Below are 27,916 nucleotides of genomic sequence, written 5' to 3'. Positions count from 1 at the left end.
AAAACATTTTTTATAGAGAATGAAAAGAGAGTGAATAGAGAATAGTGACTTATTTCTGACGGGGAATTATATTTTACATTTATTCGCCATTGCTCTTTGTTGTACAGGATCGTGTTTGTTTGGGGGACTGCTCAGGTATTTCTCACCCAGTTGACGAGAGGTGGGAGCCTAGGAGATTGTGGAGAGGGTCAAGAACTCTGTCCGTCTGTCTTGGCGCAGGGGGACCAGCATCACACACAGGGCAGGAGAATGTTTTGAGGATCACAGAAGCCCCTCATTGAAACAGTGCTGGCTGCATTTTCTGAAACCCCTAGACTGCACTTACCCAAGGAATCAGAGCTCTGTCCGGAAAGCAACCATCTGGCAACCTAAGCAGGAGGCTGCTGGCCATGGGAGCCTCCAGGGTTAAGGTAAGCAGCAGGAACTAGAACATAGAGAGAATTCAGAAGAGATGCATATGTGGGTCTAAGACGGAACATAGACTTTTTGGAATTCACATCAAATTAAACATGCAATAATATACGTAGAATGTTAAATGCAAATGTCTACTTTGTTTTTCAGAACCATTTGTGAAAATAAAATGTCAAAAATTTGGTGAAATAATGTTGTCATTTAGCATAAACCAGTGTATGTAACAACAAATTATTCTCACTTGTACTTATTAAAATAATAAGTTTGTAAACATTTTAATTGTTAAAAACTTCTAGCTGGGTAAAATCTAATAGTTGGAAGGTAAGTGGCTATGTGTAAAGAAATTAGTTTTGGGGGCTGCACTGTGATCATTAAATATTGTCTTTTAAAATGTTATCAAATGATTATTGTTCTAAATATGCCAAAAAAAAAAGACTATAGACAAGATTATTTGATATATAAACCATTGTGATATCAAATGACATTTCAGTGGGCATCTTTTGCAAATCATGAAAAAGACAACAGTCAACAGTAAAATAATAATAGTAAAATTTACATTTTTGACCTAGAATCAACTTTATTTATGCACATTTAGTGCCTTAGATAGTTTGCTTTGTCAATATAAAGTGTTGTCGTCAGATTCAGATTGGTTGGTTTCAACCACTGTCTTATTGAAAGAATAAAGCAAACAAACTGATCACTGAAGAGAAATCATTTAACGTATGCATTTAACCAATGCTTTAGTAATCAGGCCATATTTAGGTTTAACGTTACAGAATGACAGCCAAGCATAATGCACATTTTATGCCATTTTGACTGACTAATAACATTAAGCGCATAGAAAATATGTAACCAACTACACTGTAAAACATATCTGTTAATTAACAGTTTCCGTATTTTGTGACTCACAAGTGTTTTCCATTTATTTACGGTTGTAAATTGTATTATATGATGTTGATCTCACTCTACATTTCAGTTTGATGTTGAAAATTCAACTCTACAGTTTAAGAAAGTGACTTTTATTAGCATTTTTTTGGTCATTTAAAATAATATAATGTATAAGAAATAACGTAGAGAGAAATAAGACAGACAGTGAATGAAGAAAAAACTGGCATAACGTTTTTGTACCATAATATACAACACCAACCCAGACAATATATCACATTAAACTTTTAAAAATGTTACTAAAAATCACTTTAATAAAGTAAAAAAAAAAGTTAAAAGTATTTGAAAGAAAGATCAAGGTCCCACAATGAAATATAAAACAATAAACAATAAAATCACAAAAAATATCATTTTTTACAGTATACATAAATCATTTTTGATGTTTGTTGGCCAGTATTTATTAATGTGTGTCGTCAGCAACCTATTACTTTAATAAGATGTCCTGTGAGACCAGTATAAAACATACTGCATATAAATACACTTTTTATTTATGTTTCTGATATTATTAACCACTTGTAAAATGTATCACGATGCCAGATTTCAATCCAATAATTTAGTTTATTAGCCTATAAATGTTCCAAAGTTCCAGATTTTAAGTTGAGAGATGGGAAGGTATGCAGCACCACACTGTCCCAGAGACCCTGTAGGTTTGTGAGGAGCTGAATGCTCTAGTCTTATGAGCCATTACCTCCGCCTCATCACAGGGTAACTTATTTAATACAGAAATGTATTATATACAAATGAAATACACAATACTTGATTTTAATATTCTTGAAAGAAGCATTTTCTGCTTATAAATGCTGTATTTATATGATCAATAATACAATAAAAACAGCAATTTTATGATTATCAATCCATTAATAATTGTTTGCTAGTGTATTTTAAAATGTAATTTATTCTAAATGTATTTGTTATGCTGATTTGGTGCTCAGTAAACATTTCTTATATTTTATTACAGAAGTTTTGAAATTTCTATGAAAAATATTGGGGGGGGGGGTATTTTTTTAAGATTATAAAGTTAATCAAAACCATTTTAATCAACTTATTGTAACTAAAACATGTTAATAATATTAATAATATTCCCTAAACTTTTACAAAATACTGTATAATATTTAATGTAAACTTGTAATTGCAATGGATTTTTTGTCATTGAACAGGTGAAAAATGTCAGTTGAGTTCACAGGTCAAAGGTCACATTCTGTCCTGTATGATAAGCATGCAGTACTGCTGTCACACACAGAAAGTGAGATTTTACAGAGAAATGAAAATGGGCCTTTCAACAGTCAGGTCTGGAATTTGAGAGCAGACTGAGAACTGTAATGATGTGAAGCATTTGGTATTTGGTTGAAAATCACGCTCTATATTGCATTACATGTATGTTCTTGGCTATCAATATCTTTTGTAGCTCAATATGATGTCTGTAACATATTCCAATGATTCTGCAAATCACAATTACAATCATCAGCTGATGGAGTCTCGATAGAAATACCACTCTGCCAATTGTTGATAAATATTGGGCATCTGTCAGCAGGATTAATATGGAAACCTGCTTCCATTAAAAAGGTGATTAAGACTCATCTCATTATTCAAATATTTTCCCTAACAATTCAGACTTTCCATCTCACAGATCTTTTACATTCGTTTCTGAATTGTGAGGGAAAAAAGGAAGGATTGTGAGATACGACTAAAAGATACAAAAAAAAAAAAAAAAAAAAAGAAAGTCAGAAGTTTGAGATTATCTCTTAATTTTCTATTTATACATTTTTTTTAAATATTCTTTTTTTGCTCAACATTCTGAGATTCTTCATCCAGAATTTCAAGTTGAATTTATGGAGTTCTTTTTTTCTCATATTTTTCTAGTCAATTATGAGCTTATAAACAGCATTTGCGAGAAATTGGAATTCAGATAAAAGTCAGAATTTTGAGATAAAAAGTCACAGTTATCTATATTTGTAATATTATTAATTATTTAGCAGAAACACACTTTTATAAACTGACTTATAACAAACTGAGAAACAACATTTCCAGTGATTTTTGATTCGTTATTTTGACAGAAAACCTTCCCTATTCCCTATGATGCTTTGTATGAATACATTTAATCAAATTGTATGTTAAAAAGGCCAAAAGAACCTCTCATTCTGTTTTCACTATGTTTATGGATGATTTTTAGTGCAACCTTATTATTTGAAGCCATTTGTTTTAGTTTTTGGAACGAAAGTTCCCCAAAAAGGAAGTCAAGCCATAATTTGGAACGAAGTAGTAAAGTGCTAAAAGGTCTGATTTGATACTTTTGATTTTGTTTGACTCAGTTTGATTCATTCTGGCTGTTCAATCACGCACTAAAATGTTTGTTTATCTCCACCTAAAAGTAAAAGACAGAATCATAAACATCTCTGGATGAAGTAAATATTTACCTAAAGTTTGCTGTTAACAACACTTGTAATTTGGAACTGATGTAAGCAAAAAGATAGAAAATTACCAATTTATACAATTACCAAAGTATAGGCAAGGCCCGCAGTCATTAGGTATAAAAAAAATCTTTAGCAAAACATACGGGAAAACTCACTTTGAGAGAAGACTGCTCTGGCGTTTTGTTTGTGGCGATGAGTTTCTCTAAACAATGACCACTAGAGGGAGACCTTTATATAGACAACAACGTTCTTAAAGCTTTAAAGGGATAGTTCCATTGGATAGTTTACACAAAAATGAAAATTCTGTCATCATTTACTCACCATTCACTTTTTGAGTTTCTTTCTTCTGTTGAACTCTTAAGAAGATATTTAGAAAAAAGCTGGGAACCTGTAACCAATAACTTCCATAGTATTTACTTTTCCTAAGATGGATGTCAATGGCTACAGGTTTCAGCTTTCTTGTGTTTAATAGAAGAAAGAAAGTCATAAAAAGGTTTTAACCACTTGAGAGTGAGTAAACAGTGAGTCAATTTTCATTTTTTGGGTGAACTATGCCTTTACTTACATTTTCTGTTTAATTTGTGTTTTCCCCCTATAGTCAAGCCAACCACTATTTGTAAACTATGGACCCTTTTCACAAGACTGTTTTGACACATTTAACAGTCATCATAACTTTACAATCCTTGAACGTTTTGGCAGATTTTTATTTTTAAGTGTGTGTATTTATATGTATTTAGGTAAGTATTATATCATCTTTGCATCAAATTACAAAAAATTACTGCTTGGATGAGTAGTTTCTAATGCAGAATTATCAGTCTCACACTATTTTTGTCCTTCTCTGTAAGTCTTGATAACACCATTGTAAAGTTTTTCTCTTTTGTTATTTCAGCAAACAGAACTGTAAAAAAATATTTGCTGTCCAGTCCCATTTACTGCACTCAAGTTCAACTAATACGACTTCCGCTACTGAGAAACCTGGAAATGTGAAAATATTTTCTTATTGCCCATAATCTTTATTTCTTCCTAATCTTTTATTTCTCCCATGGTAAAATAATAGATGTAGTTTTCTAGTTTACAATTGATACGCTGGTTTTAAAATCTAGACATAGTAGATATGCTGGTTTAGGTTTTTTAAAATAGTTTATAATAATGTTTCATTAATTGTTATTTTTTGTTTATATAGGCCTATCTGTTTTTTTAAATCAGCCATCACATGCTCCATGACATCATTTGTGACATTTCAGTTCATCATGAGGAAGTGCATAACAGGAAGAAGGTTAAATTAAGCACATGAAGTCTTTCTAAAACAGATAAGTGTAGTTTAATAAGTGTATGTGTTCAAGGATAAGACCAAATGAACAAGGGAAGTAAGTAATTAAATACTTCTGAAAATCAAAAGTAATTCAAATTCCTTTTAATAAAGTAGAATGTCTAAATGACATGAAAATGACAAGGGAAACCCCAATGTAAAGAAAACCATTTCCAAAACCACATAAGGAATGTAAAATTCCCTTCCACTGATCCAGCTGCTAAAATGACAAATAAAAAGACAGCTGTGCACTTTTCTTAATGTAAACAGATCATCAGTATCACCAATAACATTTGTGAATCCACTTGCAACACTTCATTTTAACTTTAATGGATGACTTTCCACCATGACCATAGATCACAGGTGTCAAACTCAGTTCCTGGAGGGCCACAGCTCTGCACAGTTTAGCTTTAACCCTAATGGACTATATGCACAGCTAGTGTTTTTCAGCCAAAGATGAACTTCCGGTGAAAGCTTTATGTGACTATTTTCATTTTCATAAGGTTCCTTGTACAGCATCGATATTGTAATGTCATTCAAATATATTCAGTTAAACAGACTTAAACATCTGTTTGGTTGTTAAAGCGTAAAGAAAGAGACAAATGATTGTTTAAACGCAGGCACCGTCATTAGCAGCAGGCTAGCACAAAAATTCCATTGAAAACACTGGGGTAAAATTAATTTCCATATTTTAAAGACATGGTGCAGAAAAATATAATTGTATGCAGTGCTTCTTGTTTGGTCTGATACCCACTTTATATCGTATCTCAGCCAGGCAGTGAAGATCGCTGTTTTTTAAAAAGAAATCAGATCTTAAATGCGGCAATTTTGTATGACACGACAATTAACTGGAAGCCCTGGGGCTGGCTGACTGAAATTAAATGTCCGTGTGGATATACCGCATTAAACACACCTGATCAAACTAATTGAGTCCTTTGCTTGTTTTGAAGCTCCAGGTAAGTGTATTGAAGCAAGGTTGGAACTAAACTGTGCAGGGCTGTGGCCCTCCAGAAGTTTGACACCCCTGCTGTAAATATAGACTGTTCTGTATTCCTGTGTGTTTTTGAATGACAACACTGTTTTGTATTGATGTCAGGTATGGACCGTCTCGCTTGGCTCTGTGTTCTTGCTGTGTGTTCTGCAATCTCACGCTCAGCAGGATTATTCAGGGTTACTTTCAGGTGAGAGTACCACATGACAAACAAAGGTAACACTTTATTTTGATGGTCCATTTGAGTATTAGTAGACTGTCTGCTTAATATCTGTTAATACTGCTCCTTCAACAGACATTTAACTGACTATAGGAAACTTTGCAAATACATGTCAGTTTACACTAACTCTAACCCAAACCTAACAGTCTACTTATAATCTAATGAGAATTAGTTGACATGTAAATGCAATGTAACTTAAATTCAACAAACGGACCATCAAAATAAAGTGTGACCCAAACGAACAGCAAATAAAACATTTAAATGGCAGATTTACTTCTCTCCCAATTTCTTTTCCAATCCCAGGAGAGCGCATGTATGAAGGCTCCATAGCCGAACGATATGATGAACATTCTGGATATACTCACAGAGGTAACTGAGATATTACTGTTCCCGCCCACATCACACACACACAAAAAGTTGTGCCACAGCAAAATATTTGTTATTGTAATATTTAATTTTTACTGGAACTACAACAAAGTGCAAACTAAAATTGATTTAAAAAATAATACAAATATAATTAATAATCATAATAATAATATGGTTCATAATTAGATACAGTTCACATGAAGCTTGCATATACTGGTACATCCCTGTAGTTTCTTTGATACTGTATTTAATTTATGCTTAATGATACTAAAACATGCATGTTAAATTTATGCAATATAGATATGTTAATATACACACAAACTACATAAGCTTGTAATTGTGAGGGGAAAAGCTGTAATTTTGCAAACACAGAATTTGGAAAAGAAAAAAGCACTTGGACAAATGTTAAATGCTGAAATGAAATTATTGTTCCATGAATTTTCATATTCAAGGAAAAATATTGGTAAAATATGTTTCAGTAATTTATTTGCAGTGCTTAATAGAAAAAATATGTATTAATTATAGGTCTGACATCTGAGAAAATATGCCAGCTAGGCTTCTGCTGGTATCAAATTTAATTGTCATGTTGCAGTTAATTTCTGAAGCTTTTATCATGGTATACAGTAATATTACTATGACCTAAGCCAGTGTTTCCCAACCCTGTTCCTGAAGGCACACCAACAGTACACATTTTCCATCTCTCCCTATTCAAATACACCTGAATCAAATCATCAGAACATTAGAAGAGACTTGAAACCCTGAAATGAATGGTTCAGATAAGGGAGAAATCCAAAAGATGTACTGTTGGTGTGCCTTCAGAATCAGGGTTGGGAAACACTGACCTAAGCTGTAAAAAATGATTACTTTAACAGGTAAAATAACCGAAAAATACTTAGTGTATTGCTTTATTGCATATACAGAGTAAATAAATGTTTGAAATGACTAATTTCATACGTAAACCTACTAAATAAAATTGAGTAAAAAAAATGTTCAATGCATTAATATCAACAGTGAGAAATAACCATTTTACAGTTACATTCATTCATTTTCTTTTCGGCTTATTAATCCGGGGTCGCCACTGCAAAATGAACCACCAACTTATCCAGCATATGTTTTACGCAGCGGATGTTCCTCCAGCTGCAACCTATCAAAACATCCATACACACTCAATCACACACATACACTACGGACAATTTAGCCTACCCAATTCACCTACGGTATAGCACATGTCTGGACTGCGGGGAAAATAGTAGCACCCTGAGGAAACCCACGCCAACATGCAAGCTCCACACAAACGCCACCGGACCCAGCCGAGGTTTTTTTTTCTCTTCATCATGACAGGTGGTCAAATAAATTTGTCCTTACACTCATATATAGATTTTTCAAGGTCTTTTTCATACTCTACTGTAAAACGTAAGAGTGTATACTGTAAAATATCCCACTACACTGTAAAAAACGCAGGGTTCCACACAATTCGTTCCTCACAATTCAGTGTGTCCCAACACAAATAAATTAAGTTAATTGGTTTTGACAAATTTAAGTAGATTGAACATAAAAAATTAAGTTGTCCCCCAAAAAATCTCCATAATTGTGTTTTCTCAGCTTATTTTATATAAGTAGTTTGAAGAAGCATCATTCATTCATTTTCCTTGGGCTTAGTCCCTTTATTCATCAGGGGTTGCCACAGCGGAATGAACCGCCAACTTATCCAGCATATGTTTTACACAGTGGATTCCCTTCCAGCTGCAACCCAGTAATGGGAAACGTCCATACACCCTCATACACTACGGCCAATTTAGTTTATTCAATTCACCCATAGCGCATGTCTTTGGACTGTGGGGGAAACTGGAGCACCTGGACGAAACCCACGCGAACACGGGGAGAACATGCAAACTCCACACAGAAATGCTAACTGACCCAGCGGGAGCTCGAATCAGCGAACTTCTTGCTGTGAAGCGACAGTGCTAACCACTGATGTCACCCTAAAGAAGCATCATTAATATTTTTTGAGTGTATCTAGCAGCCTGCAGTCAGATGAACTCAATGGCTTAGTGTCTCTTATCTTCTTCCTCAGTTGATTATCCTGCAGAGTCCAAACGCGGCAGTGAAGACGAGCTCTCAGCGTCTGGATTTGACCCTTACGCCCCTGCAGGCACCATGGTCACCATGATCACTGAAGAAACCTACCCATACTCCACAGGAGAGGAGTCTTTTGATTACGCCAAAGAGGACAAAACCTTGATGACACAGGTCCCGTATGGAGGAGATGCTGAGCTGGGACAGGAGGGACCTACAGAATGTGACTGTGAACCAGGAGAGCCAGGATTTGGAGGCTTTGCGGGACCCAAGGTTGATAAATGACATGCCTTCGAATCATTTAAACACTGACCTATCTTTAAAGTTAAATGTACACTGATAATGAACATTTTGTGAAATGAACAGTATTTATCTATAATATGAACTGTATTTTACTCTAGGACAGTTATGTAGTATGTTACTGTATTTTGAAGGAGCATTGTAAAAATGACTGCATATTTTACATACAAAAAATATACTGTAAATACATATACAGCAAGATAAATGGTGATGTAAATCTAAATACAGTATTCTTGCTGTAATTGATTTACAGTAAGTTACTAGCGAACTGCTGCCAGTTATACTGTAGATTCTACAGGATTTTTTTAACAGTATTCCTCAATAATTGCTTTGTAGGGTTCAAGGGGTCTCCAAGGGAAACAGGGCTTCCCTGGAGTTCAAGGAAGAGAGGTAAAAGCAAACCATAATATTTTAAAGTTCATAGCATTATGTAGCATTTAACTGACAATGTTAACGTAAATAATAGAGAAGTGTGAGACTGCAAAATACGGTTTAATAATCATAATTGAAAAATCCACAAAATACTGAGATTTTTTTTTTCAATCTTTTTGCCAAAGTGTGTTTTTGTGCTAATATCTTGGCTGGTTTTGGCCTGTCAGATAAATAAATGACCAAACCAAGCACATAAAACATCAGTAGGTAGCAAAACTGCTTCATATGCCCTTAAATAGTACACTATGTAAAGGAGCAGCCATTTGTAATGGTGTCCGAATTCATAGTAGATGTTCTGAAGTTCACTTGATCAATCTCATAATGCACCGCAGTAATGAATGTGCAACTATCAATATACAGTCAACGCTTAGAGAATACCTATAATGCACCGTGAGAGTTCACACTCTGAAGGAATTTCCGCATCTGACCACAAGATGGCATCCACAGTCAAATCTTATTGGAGTAAGTTTCTAAATAAATTATTTAATGGTTAAATTAACATTAGTATATACAACCAAAATCAAAATATTGTGTTTCATTACTAATAAACAGCTCACTAAGTGTTAAATAACTATTAAGTTGAATATACAAGCTGTCCAGTGCTTTCATTAGATCGTATCCATTTTTCTTTCATATAAATCGTTTTATTAGTGGAGATTTTAAATAAAGCTCTTGTCTTTAACAGTAGTAAATTAAATCATAATTTCAAATGATTCATTCAAAACAGCTGATTCATTTAGAAATAAAATAGAATGTTTTCATGAATGGATCATTGAATCTATTATTTTAAAAACAAATTCATACAGGAAATACAGTAATACACTTTATACAGTAATACAAATTACTACTTGTATGATGAACTATTGTATAAAAACAATATCACACTTTTGATAATGTGCTGATAATCGAGAGAATTGTGCTGTTACTTGTGCGATATTACTTTTGAGGTATGTAATTATATCTTCTTAATATTTACTATAAAATCCCATACAGTGATAAATAAATAAATAAATATATATATATATATATATATATATAATACAATTCAAACATTTGCACACATAATCTGCTTTTGCACTCTTCAGATTTTAATATTTTAATATTTTTTGAAGCATGCTGGAATGTTTTTTTTAAAAACTTTTTTTAACAAATTTTGTTTGTATGATGTGTCATTATGCTACTGCCCTAATTTACCCCTTGCAGGATTAATAAAGTTGAAAAAATTTAATTGAGCGGTCCTAAAAACTTGTCCTAAATAAAATTACTATCACAATATCATCATAGACAATAAATATTGCACACCCCAAGTAAACAAATTTAATGGCTGTCGTTCATTTAGGGTTACAAAGGGACAAAAGGAGTGCGAGGAAGAGGCGGAGACACTGGTCCTGAGGTGAGGAAAAGGAAATGTTGAACCCGTATCTTGTTTAGAGGTTGTCTATAAGACATGGAGTTGCTGGATTAATACATTCTTTAGCTTACTTGCCTTACTTTCTTTAAAATTAGGGTGACTCTGGGCTTGATGGAGAGGATGGTGCATCTGGCTTCTTTGGTGCAATTGTGAGCAATTACTTTTTCTAAACTTTTAAAAACTTTATCATTACAGGCGTTGTTTTGTGTTTAATGGCTCTTCTAAATGTGTAGTCTTCTTGTTCTTCATCATAGGGCCTTCCCGGTTTGCCAGGTGACCCAGGTGAAACTGGACAACTTGGAGTAAAGGTAACAGTCTACTCTTAAATCATGAGTGGAGAAGAGCAGAGTTTGGTTATAGCAGCCAGGAGAGTGATACAGCGTTTTTATATTATATATGAATAAAGCTATTCAGCATTTTTGTGAAACTCCTAAAAAGGTACTTAAACACACAATGTTCTGCTGAAACTAACAAAGGCAGTAAAACACCAACATTCTTCCTTTTTGTTGTATTACATTTCGTATTATTATTATTTTTTTGAAAGCTAAGTGTTCTGGCCTTTTGACATGACCATGGAAGTATGGTATCAGGCTTTGTTTCTAATAGACTTCATTTCACTCAGAACCCACAAAACGTTTGTTCCTCTTGTTTATTATATAAATTTAAAGGTGGAAATTATATCAAATTAAATTCTTCCAAAAATGAGAATCTTCAACAAAATTCCCCTCTTCAAGCGTACTGTCATCATTTAATGCCTTTAAAACGTTCACGACTAACAAATCGAAAATCCAAACAAATATGTAAACTAAAATGTACACTTTCAACAAATGACTATACAGCACTGTAAACTGCAACCAATCGTTTCTGTTAGCTTATAAAGGTTAGGTTTCTGAAATGCTGCGTTGTCTTATTTATGTCCTTCAGAGAAAACTGAACATTTTTCCATCTATAAAATGTTTCTTTTAGTATTGTTTAAAAAAAAACTTTTCATGGTACAAATATTGTTCAATATGATATTCAATGTGATTTATGATTGTTTTGTTTGGCACAGTGTCATGTGTACAGTATGTTTTTTGAGAAAACTCAATAGTCTATGTTTTTTTTTTTTGCGCCATTCATTAAAACTGACTTAAAACGTTATTAATAATAGTATCTTCTTTTTTTTACAGTAATGTCACTAGAGGAATAAATTTTTTCCACAAACCTGCAGTTTAAGGATTATCCAGGCTAAAGTTAAAGTCAGAATTATTAGCCCCCCTTTAATTATTTTCTCTTTTTTTAAATATTTCCCAAATCATGTTTAACAGAGCAAGGAAATTTTCACAGTATGTCTGATAATATTTTTTCTTCTGGAGAAAGTCTTATTTGTTTTATTTAGGCTAGAATAAAAGCAGTTAACATTTTTAATAAACATTTTAAGGTCAAAATTATTAGCCCCTTTAAGCTATATATATATTTTTAATAGTCTTCAGACCAAACATCGTTATTCAATAACTTGCCTAATTACCCTAACCTGCCTAGTTAACCTAATTAACCTAGTTAAGCATTAAAATGTCACTTTAAGCTGTATAGAAGTGTCTTGAAAAATATCTAGTCAAATATTATGTACGGTCATCATGGCAAAGATAAAATAAATCAGTTATTAGAGATGAGTTATTAAAACTATTATGTTTAGAAATGTGTTGAAAATCTTCTCTCCCATAAACGGAAATTGTTTGTGTCCGGCAGGGTGATATCGGAATAGGAGGTCCTCGTGGAGGAGTCGGTGTCCTTGGAAAGACTGTGAGCAAAACAGCATCTTTTTTCCATGACACATATCACCAGCAGGGTGGTCCTCTCCACCTTTCAGTCAAAGTTCTTCATTGTTGTAGCGACTGAAGTAGACCACATATCTAAAATGATCTAAATCTCCATCTTATAAGTCAAAGCTGCAATTCTATTATCGTCTAAAACCCCTGTAGTTATCATATAATATCGATCCCTGACAAAAGTATTTTTTTGTTTTGTTTCTTAACTAACCTCAGGGACCTGTTGGGCCAAAGGGTAAATCTGGAAAACCAGGAGGTAAAGGTGTTAAGGTAAGCCACTTTACTCTTTTGCAAATATTGTGATGTACTGAAATGTTTAACAGGTTCAATATTATAGTAGCACTACTACTACTGCTTTACAGAAATATCCTCATATTTACAAATAATTTGAATATGTTTTTTCGCTTTATCTATTACCATAATTTCATAGAACAGGAAGAAAATTGATAACAAAAGTAAGGTCAACAAGTATGTGTAGGTGTCAACAAGTGTGTTGCTGAAGGGCACAAAATTCCTCCATGGTGAGGGACTGTCCCTGCAATACGCTTCTGCTAAATGACCACACACTTATTTGTATGAGCCGTTAATAGTCTCACATTAGTTAGAAAAACAAACTGATATAAACTATCTGAATAATGTCAAATGCTTCCCTATTCAGATGAAATGTCACGAGTTTCATTTCCCAAGTGGGGGAGGTTTGTTTATCTGCATTTGTTCTCAACTTCTTTCAGTTGAAATATGGTTGTGGAACTGTGTGGGTAGGTGGCATCACATGTGAAGACAACCATGACCTGTCATGGAATATTTCCACGTTTCATATTTTTATCTAAAAAAATATGGGTAAAAGGCTAAAAGAGGCTTTTAAGCATCAATAGTGTTATAATGTTATAAACAAAATAGTAAAAAACACCTTATGAATCATATTTACAACAAAAATGACTTGATATGTTTAAAGTTTCTATTAGGAATCACAATATGGCACAAAAATACTAATTACTAATCATTTTAAATGGATATACTTTGCCGCTAGCTTTCAAACCACTATATTAATCAGTAAAATGTTTAAAAAATAAGATTTTTTTAATAAGTACATTGTTTTGCATGAATAATCTGTTTAACTGATTGACATTTAAGCATAGTTTCACCCATATTTTGACCTTTTATTTTTTACTAAATTTAAAATAAACTGTTTAATTACATTTAATATTCAATTCACCTTTATTTGTATAGCCCTTTTACAATGTAGATTGTGTCAAAGCAGCTTTACATAGAAGATTATAGTAAATTGAAACAGTGTAGTTCAGTTTTCAGAGTTTAAGTTCAGTTTAGCTCAGTTTAGTGTGGTTTAATAATCACTACTGAGAGTCCAAACACTGAAGAGCAAATCCAACGATGCGCAGCTCTACAGATCCCGAACCATGCAAGCCAGTGGTGACAGCGCCGAGGAAAAAACTTCAATTGGCGAAAGTGAAGAATTAAAAAACCTAGAGAGAAATCAGGCTCAGTTGGGCATGACCATTTCACCTATGGCCAAACATCTTGTGCAGGGCTGCAGTCTACGCGCCAGAGGCTGACCTTTAAATATATACTTTTATTTAAAATCATGGAGACCAAATGGGAAAGTTTTCTTATCTTTGATTTGATTCATAGAAAACTCAAAATGATTATCCAAATATTAAATATTTGCCAGGTGATGTTTATTAGAACGAAGAAATTTTCACAGAACTTCCAATATTTATAATATTTATGTATTATAATTTATTATTTATTAATAATAGAATAAAAAGTCTTATTACTTTTAGTTTGGCTGGAATAAAAGCATTTTTTAATGTTTTTGAAAACAATTTTAAGGTCAATATTACTAGCCCCTGAAAAAACGTATTTTTATCCATTGAGAGTGAAATAAAGTGAACACACACACATGCCTTTGCTGAAGTGCTGGGGGGTTTCTGTGCCTTGCTTAGGAGATTGAGGGTGTTGAGAGCGCTGGTTATTCAATTCCAATCACAAGTCCAACTCATTAACCATTAGGCCATAGCTGTGAGAACAAACTACTGTTGATGGTATAACTTGCCTAATTATCCTAACTAGCCTAATTAATGTAATAACCTAGTTAAGCCATTAAATTAAATAATAGCATTTTGCAAAATATGTAGACAAATATTATCTAACAGCATGGCTAAAAGAAAAGAAAATATTGAACTTCTCTCCGTTTAGCAAAACTTGTGAAATATTTTTTTTAGAATTAAAATTTGACAGGAGGCCAAATCATTGTTGACTTCAACTGTATATTGATTGAGTTTTTGTGAACTGGTATGCATCAAAATAACATAGTGCATTACATTTTTCATTTTAGAAAACTTTAGTCATCGCACTCCATTGATTAAAATGCTGGGAATAAATGTTTTAAGTACCAGTTAATCCACCTGAATATTGTAGTCTACAAATGTTGATATTTAATGAAAGTGTTCACATTAATTGTCCTCAGTGTTGTGGAAAGTTACTTTTGAAAGTAATGCATTACAATATTGAGTTACTCTCCAAAACAGTAACTAGTAGCGTTAGTTACTTTTTATGGTACGTAATGCATTACATTACATTTGAGTTACTTTTGAGTTAGTTTTCTTACCTGGCTGAGGCTTGATCTCTTTCAGAACTTGCATGTTTTTTTCTTATTTATCATAGAGAAGCTCTGCAAGTAACAACACAACAATAAAACACATAAAAAAATAATAATTTAGGATAATGTTGCTCTTCTAAGAACCTCTTGACCATACAAATATAGCATATACACTACCTGACAAAAGTCTTGTCGTTGATCCCAGTTGTAAGAGCAAAAAATGATAACTTGATTTTTAGTTTTTCCTGATGAATCATCTGTTGAACTGCATTTAATCATCACAAATACTGCAGAAGATCTATTGGAACCCACATGTACCCAAGATTTTCATAGAAATCAGTCAAGTTTGGTGATGGAAGAATAATGGTTTGTGGTTACATTCAGTATGGGGGTGTGCGAGAGATCTGCAGAGTGGTTGACAACATCAACAGCCTGAGGTATCAAGACATTTGTGCTGTCCATTACATTAAAAACTACAGGAGAGGGAAAATTCTTCAGCAGGATAGCGCTCCTTCTCATTCTTCAGCCTCCACATCAAAGTTCCTGAAAGCAAAGTCAAGGTGCTCCAGGATTGGCCTGCCCAGTCACCAATATTATTAAGCATGTCTGGGGTAAGATGAAGGAGCCATTGAAGATGAATCCAAAGAATCTTGATGAACTCTGGGAGTCCTGCAAGAACGCTTTCTTTGCCATTCCAGATGACTTTATTAATAAGTGATTTGAGTCATTGCAGAGATGTATGAATGCAGTCCTCCAAGCTCATGGGAGTCCTACACAATATTCATTCTGTTTCCACTGCACCATGACTTTATATTCTATTCTGTACATTATTTCTGTTAAGTGACAAGACTTTTGCCTAAAAGTCAGACCTTACTGTCCTAATTAAATAATTAAAAATCAAGGCATGACCATATTTTATTTTGGTAAAATAAGCGTAATCTAGAGACCTTTGCCCTTTATATAAGCCACTTCTGATACCAAATGATCAACTAGAAGTCAACTTATTATTTGTTGTTCCTAAAACTTGGATAGGCATCAAGACTTTTGTCAGGTAGTGTATATATAGATTAATGAAAGCTTAAAGTAATGTGTTTGCTACTTTTGAGAAAACCTCCATCTCAGATACGTAGAGTAAGGCTCTGGCCTGCCATCATAATTTCTGTCTGTTTTCACGGGGAGTGCATTTTCTCATTGAGCGCGTAAGTCAATGTGACTACATTCATTTTAATTCAGCAATTAATTTTTTCAAAAGGTAATTAATTAAACTAAAAAGTAACTCGTGCTACTTTTTTAAAAAAGTAACTCAAATATATACTTGTTTATTGTTTTGTATTGCATTATTTAACTCAATAAATACAAAAGTAATATAATTAGTAACTCACGTTACTTGTAATGCTTTACCTCCAACACTGCATGACATGTTAATAACAGAACTGATCTAATTCTAGTTCAGTCTAGACTCATCTAGAAAGTATAAAGAAAAGTACTGAGGAATCTCCCCATCTCTCAACAGGGTTCTGTCGGCAAAACAGGAAAACAGGGACCTGAGGGACGACAGGGACAGAAGGTTGGCTACAAGACTTACAGGCATATCTAATTCATAGACTAAGCATTATTAGTATGTCACACTTTATTTCATGTTATATTACTGCCGCTGACTTAAGCCTAATTTTCTTTTTGCATCATCAGGGACAGACAGGAGCACCTGGATTCTCAGGAGACCATGGAGAGCAGGGTTACTTGGTGCCAACTTTACTCATAATCCTTCTCTTTTTCACTGTACTACCAGGAATTTCCCTGTAGTAATCTGAAAATCACACTCTTGTGTTATCAGGGTTATACGGGAGTTCCAGGAGACCGAGGGAGGACAGGACCAAAGGTCTGTTATAATAAAGTCGTTGATGAAGGTTATCAGTGAAATTTCCCCTAGTCTTCTGTACTCTTTGTCAGTCATAATGTTCTATATACACTTCGTATTTGACAGAGCTCTAACTAAACACTTTTAACTCGCATTTTCTATTTCTCTCTGGTATCTTCAGGGAGGTAAAGGTACAGGTGGCTTACCAGGAAGTGACGGAGAGCCGGGAGAGGATGTGAGTGGCAAATGGCTTCTGATACGAATGTTGTAGTTCAGTCAAATAAAAAGAAAATCCATCAATTTAGTTTCTGGGAAAAGAAAAAGCAAAAGGTTTTGTATATCTTTCAGGGCACTATGGGTGTTCCAGGAGTTGTTGGGGTTCCTGGGGCTTTTGGACCTAAGGTAAGAAACATTTTTCAGAAAAACCTAAACAGGGAGGCACGGTGGCTCAGTGGTTAGCACTGTCACCTCACAGCAAAAAGGCTGCTGGTTCGAGTCCCAACTGGGTCTTTTAGTGTTTCTGAGTGGAGTTTGCATGTCCTCCCCATGTTCGCGTGAGTTTCCTCCAGGGGCTCCGGTTTCCCACAAAGTCCAAGGACATGCAGTACAGGTGAATTGAGTATACAAAATTGGACATAGTGTGTGTGAATGTGAATGGGGTTTCCAAGTACTGGGTTGCAGCTGGAAGGGCCTCCGCTGCGTGTAAACCATGCTCAATAAATTGATGGTTCATTCCGCTGTGGAGACCCCAGATTAATAAAGGGACTAAGCCGAAAAGAAAATGAATGAATGAGTAAAATTGGTAGCATATACACTCTCTGGGCACTTTATTAGGTACAGCTTTTCAACTGCTTGTTAATGCGTGTAATCCAATTAGCTAATCAAATGGTATCATGGCAAAACACCATCCGAATGAGAAAGAGGAAGGATTTGAGTGACAAAAATGTACTTGTCTTGTTGATGTCAAGTATTTCAGAAATTGCTGACCTACTGGGATTTTGTGCCAGCCATGAGGGATTTTAAAGGAATAGTTCACCCAAAACTGAAAGTTCTGTCATCATTTACTCACCTTTGACTTGTTACAACCTTGTTTGAGTTTCTTTTTTCTGTTGAACACAAAATAAGTTCTTTTGAAAAATGCTGAAAACATGTAACCATTGACTTTTATAGTATTTGTTTTTCCTACTATGGAAGTCAATGGTTACATTCTTCAAAATATCTTTGTTTGTGTTCAACAAAAAAAAAAAAACACTTGAGGGTGAGTAAACAGTGAATGAATAACATTTTTAGGTGAACTATCTCTTAAAGTGAATGGTTCAAAACATATAAAATCTAAAATTTGTGACAGTTCTGTGGGTGAAAATGCCTTGTTGATGCCAGAGGCATGGGTTGATAACCGGGTTCAAGGTTTACAGCGGTTTGTAAAATCTAAGGTTTCAGGTTTATTTGCAATACCGTTCCTAAGGTACTGTATATGTAAGGTTTTTTTATGTGTTGTAAAGAAATCTGTGGTTTTGAAACTAATGAAGACAGCAGAAGTCAATGATTTATTTTAATTATTTAGCCTGACATGTTTACTGCTCCAAAATATTTTATATTTTAAATCTTTCCTAAAATAAAATATATTGTGTTCAAGTTTTTTTTTTTTACGCAGACATTTAAGAACTTATTTTAGAGCATTTATCACAATACTGTGATATTTTTGTCCAAGGTTATCATACCGCCAGAAACTTATACGAACCCATGCCTAGCCAGAGATAAAAGGATGACCGCATGGTTCCAGTTGATGGAAAAGTGATTATAATGAAAAAACAAAACAACTGAAGTATGAAAAAGAGGAAGGCAAATCAAACATTGAAGTTTGATCCATTACCACATTAAAGTCCCAGCAGAACTCAGAAGCTGTAACTAAGAAAGTGCATCAGAGAATGTATGTTCTTAGCAAACTGAACTCTTTCTGTGTAGAAAAAAATATACTGAGAACTTTTTATACTACCTATATTAAGAGTATATTAAGCTTTTCCTTTTCATGCTGGTTCTCCTCACTTTTCCTTAGAGACAAAAATCGCCTTTAAAGCTTAGTCAAAACTTGCTCTAAGATTATTGGTTTTCCTCTGCGGAGTCTAGCAGAATTACTTGAACAGCAAATGATAGGGAAAGTTCAAAGTGTGATAGGAGATGATTCCCATCCTCTGAAGCCTTTTTTGTATTGTTGCCTTTTTTTGTAGTATTATTATATTGATGAAGTTATTATGAAGCATGCTGGATTGTGCTTTTAAATATTGTTTGTTTGTAAGGGATCTGCCTCTGTATGTGTTTGTTGTATCATGATGCTACTGCCCTATAATTGCCCCTGGTGGGATTAATAATGTTGTTAAACTTGATGAGCTATAGCTCAATTAAACAGAACACAGCTGATGAATCTGAAATATGTCAATATAGAACAAAATCTCCAGCAGATTGTTAAAATGCCTCACAATTAAGAAGTTCTAAAGATAAAAAGGGTTCAATCGATTAAAGTGTACCTAATAAAGTGGCCAGTGGAGAAAAAATTAAACATATTGAATAATACTTGGTGGTGTGGTGGCGCAGTGGGTTGCGCTGTCAAGTTACAGCAAAAAGGTCACTGGTTCGAGCCTCGGCTGGGTCAGTTGGCGTTTCTGTGTGGAGTTTACATGTTCTCCCCGTGTTGGTGTGGGTTTCCTCCGGGTGCTCCAGTTTCCCTCACAGTCCAAACACATCTTCAATTCAAAACATTGCAAAAAGTTCATAAAATTCCATCTTACCGCTTCTCTTTTTCTTCAGGGTATGAAAGGGGATCGTGGTCTGAGGGGGCGAACTGGAAGAGAAGGATCTGTGGTGAGCTACTGTATATCTTAAAATCTGCTTTAAAGGGAATTTTAAAGGAAACAGGGATCATTTTAAGCCAAATACGAAAGGCTAGTCAGTTATATGGCAAACAAAGTATTACTCTGGTGATAAACAACATTACTGCGGTTCATTGGAAATCACCTGGTGTTTTTTTTTCTGTGGTTAATTTTACTAGTCAGAGGTAAAGTCCCTAAATGGGGTTTTACCAGACTGTACCAGATAACGAAACTGAAACTACTGAAACTACTTTCAGGCGGTGCTCTATTTTTAGATACTGTGACAGTTTCACTTCATCAGAGCTGTTGTCTGAACCAGAATAACAGCACTATATTCTCATATAGTCCTGATTTTTATTTATTTAGTCACCATTAAAGTATAAAACAGAATAAATATGTCAATTAAACTGACACTATAAAAGGGATTAAGAGATTACTCATTTATGACAAACAGTAATTGTAAAAACATTTTAATACTGATTTTCAGTATCATAAACACCTAATTCTTTTCTTCCTATTAAAAAAAGCATGTTTGAGGTTGTTTTTAATGTCAATTTTAGGGTCCACAAGGAGACAGTGGAGATGCAGGGATTTCAGGGAAACCCGGACCAAAAGGCTTGCCTGGACCAACAGTATGCAACAAGATTTACTTTCTGCATGATTCACCAGCTTTTGAAATTCTTACTTTCACTATTTGTTGATTTTAAAGTCTGATTAATGATGACTAGTTTAAATGTAGTCATTAATCAGAATGTAATGTAGTTTAAAAGTGTATCGTTGAAAAAAATTCCAAATGATTGATTAGAAATGTTCTGATCTGCAGGGTGCCAAAGGGGAAACAGGACCAGATGGTGAAACGGTATCATCAAAGAAATAATATTTACTAGACATTACATAAAAATGTCACCAATGTCACCAAAATGAAATGAATTATTTGAATTATTATGATTTTTTTTATATCAGTTATGATCAAAATATCTCTTTTTATGACTCTCTCAGGGGTCACTGGGACGAAAAGGAGGAAAGGGTGCTAAAGGAGATAAGGTACAACCGTCAGAATGTGAACTAACCATTGTAGTTTCTGTTCCTGTTTCCATTACACTAGCCAGTTTGAATTTTAACCACAGTGTCGTCATTATTTCACTTCATAGGGAGACGCTGGATCTCGTGGTGACAAAGGGCAGGTTTGTCGTGACTTTTTACGTTAAACAATACGTTTTACATCAGTGGTTCTCCACAAGCTCATGATGACGTACAAAGACACAGGTTTGAATCTTTCCATGATCATCCTCAGTCTCAACATCCCCAGTATTAACTGTGCTATTTAATAGTACAAACATCTCTAAAAATACAATAAAAAAAATAAATGTAAATTACAAAAATAATATTTGTATTATATTTGTTATTGTTAAATTATGCTTATAAATATAGTAATTATATAATGTTTTTTCAAATCGCATAATTTTTTTTGGAATAATTCTAATATGATTATTTGGTTCTCATGAGACATTTATCATTACTACCAATGTACAACCCCAAATCAGAAAACAGTTGGAACAGTATTGAAAATGCAAATAATAAAAGAAAGTCGTGTTTTCTAAATTTACTTTGACTTGTATTTCCAAATTCCTCGTAATTTTTATTTATTAATTTTTTTCAAAATAAACATGTAATCGAATTTTGGTTCTTGCAAAAAAATGTTTAAAAGGTTGGGATCTGGCATTGTAGAAATGTTTGTTTTTCACTTTTGATCAATTCAGTATACAGGGTTTCTGCAGGTTTCACCAAGTGAAATTTAAGACTTTTAAAGACGTTTTAAGATCATTAAGAATGAAATTTCAGACTTTTACAGGACAAACGCTAAGGATTTTTTTGTAATTGCCAGTGGAATATTTTTTCACTTGCCCCATTAAAAGTAAAATTCAGTTATTTCTTAACCACATATTTTAAATCAATGCTCTCAAACTCAATTCCTGGAGGGCTGCAGCTCTGCATAATTTAGCTCCAACCACCTCCAACTCACACCTGCTTAACAGCCTCTAGTAGTCTTGAACACCTTAATTAGTTGGATCAGCTGTGTTTGATTAAAGTTGGAGCAAAACTGCGGCCCTCCAGGAATCGAGTTTGAGACCTATGTTTTAAATATTATGTCAAAACGCCCTGGTGTTAGCGTGGGTTTCACCTCCAGTATAGGTGAATTGAGTAAGCTAAATTGTCAGTAGTGTATGTGTGTATGTCCTGGTCCTCCAGGTTTAGGGTTGAGTGCTGGGCTAACAACCCACCTGGTAAAAATTAAATGTTACAAAACACCAACATGGTGCTGCTAAATATCAACTTCGATATAAAGGCCCTGGGAGTAAGAGTAAGTATATATTATATTTTCAGTTTTCTTTAAACAAGAAGGTTTAAAAGCTATAATAAACTAAACAATTCTATAATAAACTTAACTAATAAATTCACAACCTACAATTACGCATAAATAAATACAACTTTAAAACAAATGTTATTTTAAGGATGTAAGGAAGGAATCAAACCATATTAGTAAATACAGTTGATCAATTTTACTTGTGCTTAACGTTTTATTCTTAGATGGATTGTTGATTGTACCGATTGCGTAGCTTTACAAGGATAAGGGAAAATTAAGACCTGGTTAAAAGATTTAAGACATACAACACCACATTTCTGTGAATTTAAGGCCTTTTTAAGCTTAAAGCCAAATCCCAATTCTATTTTTGTACCCCTTCAGAGTGTGAAACAGAGTGTGAAGGGGAAGGGCTTCAAAATGTACCCCTAAGAAATGGGACAGCACTACAGTACCTGCACACGTCATCTATGTCATCGTGATCTCTTTCTTCATATGAGATCGACGGTCACGACAGCTGTAGTTATTCCAGTTGCTTTATTTTTGGTAACTATCTTCAGGAAATCACTGAAGGCAACGATATCATGTTATCATAATGATATAATGTGGCAATATGATCGTAACTGTACTGTGTATTTACACTGTGGCCATATTTTCTATGTAAACACATGAAAACAGTGTTAACATTATACCAGACACAGTAAAAAGTTCATTCCCAGCCACTAGACTTTTCTGACTGGGTATTCGAGTGTCATCGAGTGACAGAATGTTGTGGGACTGCTATACAAGAGTTCTGAAGTTTTCTTACCCCTTGGTTTCGTGTGTGGTCCTGAAAAATCTCCCTTTCGAAGGGGTATCTAGCCCTTTCCCATAGCCCTACGCCTTCAAGCTGAGACACCCCTACCCCTTCATGTGAACGCGCAAAATGAGGGGTAAGGGAAAGGGCTAAGGTTGTAGAATTGGGATTGGGCCTAAGTCTTTAACTTTTTAAGGCCTACATTTTAGTTTTTGAAATGTATGACATTTTAGGACTTTTTAAGACCCCGCGGACACCCTGGTATAGTACTATTGTATTTAATTTATTCTAAAAGTTAAAAAATAAAGTAGGAAAAAATTACTTCTAGTAAAATATTACCTAATGTGTTGTAGCATGGGGTGAAGGGCCGATTTGGCCGTGATGGACTTGCTGGTCCTATTGGACCTCCTGGTCTGCCTGGTCCAAGAGGAGATGAAGGCCCTCGAGGAGACCTGGGAGACAAAGGACAGAGCGGGCCGAAAGGAGAGCCAGGTGAAACTGTGCGTATCATATCATCATTATTAACCAGCAAGAAACAAGTCCAGCTTTGAGTTCTCTCATTAAACATACAGTATAACTCACTGCGTACAGGGTCCGGGACTGACGGATGCGCAGATCCTGCAGCTTTGTCAAGGTGTCGTCACGGCTCAGATCTCCCAGTATGCTTCATCTATACGTGCCAAATGCGTTCAGGGCTGTCCCGTCAACAACCGTACCCTCATCGGACCCCCAGGAGGCACAGGGCCACGTGGAAGTCCAGGCAAAGCTGTGAGCAGAAATAAGAGATGATTAAAATCCTGTCCAAGCACTCCTACTTCATTAAAGTGTGTATTTCATTGAATTCAGGGTAAAGCAGGAAAGACGGGTGCTAAAGGAGAAAGAGGCCCTCAAGGCATCAAAGGAGTCGAGGGCCAAAAAGGAGCTCCAGGAGAAACAGGTACTGCAGCGATTTGATTATTATTATTATTAAAAGTGGTTTAATGCTGACTATGCAAATACAGATGAGCTCTCTGTGTTTCTCTAAAGGTGCTAAAGGTCAGAAAGGACAGAGAGGTGATGCTGGCAAAGGTCTACCAGGACATGATGGTCACCAAGGCCTCAGAGGTACTGGGTTTTTTGGTCTGTCATTTCAGGTGGTTTCCGAGTCTGATTCTCTTGGAAAGTTTGTTTGTTGAGATTGTTTATTTTTATGAATATACAATGGTGATTGAATGCAAAGCAAAACAATTGGTCGAAGATAAAGTGATAATCTTTAGCTCAATGAACTCTGCAATGGTTTTGTTGTGGTGGGTCATTATATGCATATACTGTAGATACAGCTATGGAAATTTTGTTTTAATGTCTCTGGTTTAATTTCTTTACACATTTGTTGTCAACAATGTTGGGTGTAACTAGTTATTAAGTAACTAAATACTGTGATTAAATTAAGTTTTAAATTAAGATAAGCTGTAAAGGAAGAGATTACTTTAATTGTTGGATCATTTTTATTAGTTACTTGTAATATACTTGCCTTAAATACTGTACATTTACAGTTGAAGTCAGAATTATTAGCCCCCTGTTTCATTTCTTAACATAATAGTTTTAATAACTCATTTCTAATAACTGATTTATTTTATCTTTCCATGATGACAGTAAATAATATTTGACTAGATATTTTTCAAGATACTTCTATACAGCTTAAAGTGACATTTAAAGGCATAACTAGGTTAATTAGATTAACTAGGCAGGTTAGGGTAATTAGGCAAGTTATTGTATAATGATAGTTTGTTCTGTAGACTATCGTAAAAATATAGCTTAAAGGGGCTTATAATTGACCTTAAAATAGTACAATAAAAAAACTGCCTTATTTAAATAAATGCCTTATTTTAGTGTAAAAAAACACATAATACTTTCTCTAGAAGAAAAAAATATTATCAGACATACTGTGAAAATTGGGGGGCTAACAATTCTGACTTCAACTGTATATCCGCAGTTCTGTATAAATCAATTCAGAACAGCATGATAATTGTATTTTATGTTATATCAAATATATTTTGCAAATTAAATCCAGTTTTCAACTAAAGTTTACATTCAACAGGACATGTTTACAAAAAATGACTGCGTGAGAAATTAGTTCATGAAAATACAAGTTATATATTAAGAGAAGCAGAGTAATTATTAGAGTAAATGATCATTATTGGACTCTATTCTTTAGATAATTTGCATAATAACCTGATATTTTAACTAAAGACAGCCTCAGACAGTCTCACACATGTAATAAAATGAGTAAGAAACGTATGCGCATATATGGTATGTATGAAATATAGTTTCAATATTTTAAAATGTTTTGTTTTTGATGCATATAATGTTTAACATTTTAAGTGTTGTTTTCTTTTTAGATAAAACTAAAAGTCATGTTTGTCATACATTTAAACAATTAAATAGCTTGTTCTGAAATTTATATACATTTTAAATAGTATTAAGTAATTAAATTGACTAATTAAGTTACTTTTCAGATGATAATTTAATTACAAGTTTAATGATGTAATTGGTAAATAATATTGGTTTAAGTAACCTACCAAATATGAAACCGAAACTACCAGCACTTCCATTCATCAAGAATGTTTTGGTTTCACTATGAACAAATACATTATTTTATAAAGGATCTGTAATTGACATCTACTGTGTCCTGAAATACACAAATCGTAAAAACTTTTACATTAGAATAAATCATTTAAAAATGAAAGCAATCACTTCCTCACAATATTACAACACAAAAAGATGTTAAAGTCATTAAACGGTTGACTTTAAATCTTATCCCGTACTTTAAGTAATAATAACCCAATGAGGTTCTCACAAAAAATTAGGGAAATCCTGCATCACTTGATTTTCATTTTTTAATTTGACTGAAAGAATAAAAACTTTCCAAAACTGTTGTTTTTATAGATCAGTAACCTCTGACATTGCGAAAACTATCAAGGGAAATCTGGTTTGTCTAATCATGATCCCTTTTAAAGTCAAATTTTAGCTGTTTAAATTGGGCAAAAATAGCAATCTGGGTCACATTATTTTCTATGTTCACAAATGTCAGTCAATTCAATTTTCACACTAGATACACTACTTGCATAAAAAGCATATACAGTTTAAGTCAGAATTACTATCCCCCCTTTGAATTATTCTTTTTTTAAATATTTCCCAAATTAGGGTTAACAGAGCAAAGAAATTTTCACAATATATCAGATAATATTTTTTCTTCTGAAGAAAGTCTTATTTGTTTTATTTCGGCTAGAATAAAACCAGTTTTAAATTTTTTAAAAACCATTTTAAGATCAAAATTATTAGCCCCTTTAAGCTATATTTTTTCGATAATCTACAGAACAAACCATCATTATACAATAACTTGCCTAATTACACTAACCCGCCTAGTTAACCTAATTAATCTAGTAAAGCCTTTAAATGTCACTTTAAGCTGTATAGAAGTGTCTAGAAAAATATCTAGCCAAATATTATTTACTGTCATCATGGCAAAGATAAAATAAATCAGTTATTAGAAATGAGTTATTAAAACTATTATATTTAGAAATGCGTTAAAAAAAATCTTCTCTCTGTTAAACAGAAATTGGGGAAAAAATAAACAGGGGGGCCTAATAATTCAGGGGGGCTAATAATAATGACTTCAAATGTACATATAATTTACCACTCCAAATCTACAAATATTTAGTTTTAGTAAGAAGACATTTGTGCTTAGTTTTATGAAAAAGTATTTTAAATGTGGTAGGCAAAACACGAATGACAGTAGGAATACAACGCTAACTGACTGAACAAAATAAATGCAACATTTTTGATAAATATATTTCAGCACAAGTTTTTTAATTTACATTTAATCATTAGATAGACGCTTTTATCTAAAGCGACTTACCAATGAGGAGAAAAGAAGCACTTCAGATAACCAGAGAGCAGCGACATGTTGATGCCATGACAAGTCTAACTTTTGCAGTTTTTTTTTTTTAGTTATTAATGCAAAAATCCTGGACTTCTGCATTATCTTAGGGAAAGATAACTCACTGTTACACACACTTGACTGCATATATGGTCTACTTTGGTATGCTGTCTTTTAAAAGCAAACCATACAAAAATAAGCATCATTATGTCAATCTAGAAAATGCATCATTTTAACAATTTAATTCTAAGTTTAAGAAAAAACATACATTGCGTGGTTTATTTCTCTAAACAGGACTACCAGGCCATCCAGCAGAACCAAAAGCTGGAATTGAGGGCCCACGTGGACCCCGTGGGTTTCCAGGACCTGTGGGTCAGACTGGAATGGCCGGCGGTGCAGGAATACCAGGAGTGTGTGAGGCTCGTGACTGCAGCATTCATGCACCTGTAGTGCGCAAGGAGATGGGACTGGTCAAAGGCCCCGGCAGCCAGGCCTAACAAACACTAACCCAGGATAGGAAAATAGTGCTGTCGATGAAAGATGTCACAGAATGACAGACTGTGAAAAAGAAACTACCAGCACTTTCATTCTTCCACAATGTTTTGGCTTCACTACGAATACAATACAGACATGTAAATAATTTTGTAAAGCATCCTAAATCTACATCTGCCATCCTGAAATAGCTTTAATTTTCTTTACTGAAAATGAATTAAATTATTTAGACAAAGCATTTTTGTTCAGTAGCTTCAACAAATTTCTTTTCATTTTATCCATCAAGAGTAAATAAAGAGATGTTTTTTGTAAACTTGTTAAA

The 27,916-nt window shown here is 34.0% G+C and overlaps 1 protein-coding gene and 1 long non-coding RNA gene across 3 annotated transcripts; one reads left to right on the top strand and one right to left on the bottom strand.

Annotated features, from left to right (window-relative positions):
• Window positions 1-158: 158 nt before the first annotated feature.
• On the top strand, window positions 159-27,916 carry zgc:113232 (uncharacterized protein LOC541546 homolog). The gene is made up of 25 exons (XM_056474828.1): window positions 159-410; window positions 6,173-6,257; window positions 6,591-6,656; window positions 8,728-9,002; window positions 9,366-9,419; window positions 10,801-10,854; window positions 10,968-11,021; window positions 11,127-11,180; window positions 12,601-12,654; window positions 12,897-12,950; window positions 16,814-16,867; window positions 16,990-17,043; window positions 17,135-17,179; window positions 17,340-17,393; window positions 17,507-17,560; window positions 19,964-20,017; window positions 20,586-20,657; window positions 20,849-20,884; window positions 21,025-21,069; window positions 21,177-21,209; window positions 23,537-23,683; window positions 23,775-23,951; window positions 24,030-24,120; window positions 24,210-24,287; window positions 27,397-27,916. Exons 1-25 carry the CDS (start codon window positions 390-392, stop codon window positions 27,597-27,599), a joined length of 1,968 nt encoding a protein of 655 aa, XP_056330803.1. The 5' UTR covers window positions 159-389; the 3' UTR covers window positions 27,600-27,916.
• LOC130242891 (uncharacterized) lies at window positions 16,613-23,849 on the bottom strand. Of its 2 annotated transcripts, XR_008839105.1 has the most exons (4): window positions 23,766-23,849; window positions 23,523-23,635; window positions 19,945-19,997; window positions 16,613-17,466 (listed from the first exon to the last, which is right to left on the bottom strand). It is a non-coding gene; the product is annotated as an uncharacterized LOC130242891 (long non-coding RNA). The 2 variants fall into 2 exon arrangements; XR_008839104.1 differs by lacking the exon at window positions 16,613-17,466 and having other exon boundaries at window positions 18,365-19,997.

Source organism: Danio aesculapii, chromosome 16 (assembly GCF_903798145.1).
Source record: "Danio aesculapii chromosome 16, fDanAes4.1, whole genome shotgun sequence".
Classification (NCBI taxonomy): Eukaryota; Metazoa; Chordata; class Actinopteri; order Cypriniformes; family Danionidae; genus Danio; species Danio aesculapii.
This window is presented reverse-complemented; position numbering and strand designations above follow the sequence as displayed.

Bases quoted from the DNA above. Each gene is read 5' to 3' on its own strand.
- zgc:113232 (XM_056474828.1), top strand. From the start codon at position 390: ATGGGAGCCTCCAGGGTTAAG. The intron at 12,951-16,813 runs GTAAGCCACTTT...ATCTCTCAACAG, and splicing joins CAGGAGGTAAAGGTGTTAAG to GGTTCTGTCGGCAAAACAGG. The intron at 16,868-16,989 runs GTTGGCTACAAG...TTGCATCATCAG, and splicing joins AGGGACGACAGGGACAGAAG to GGACAGACAGGAGCACCTGG.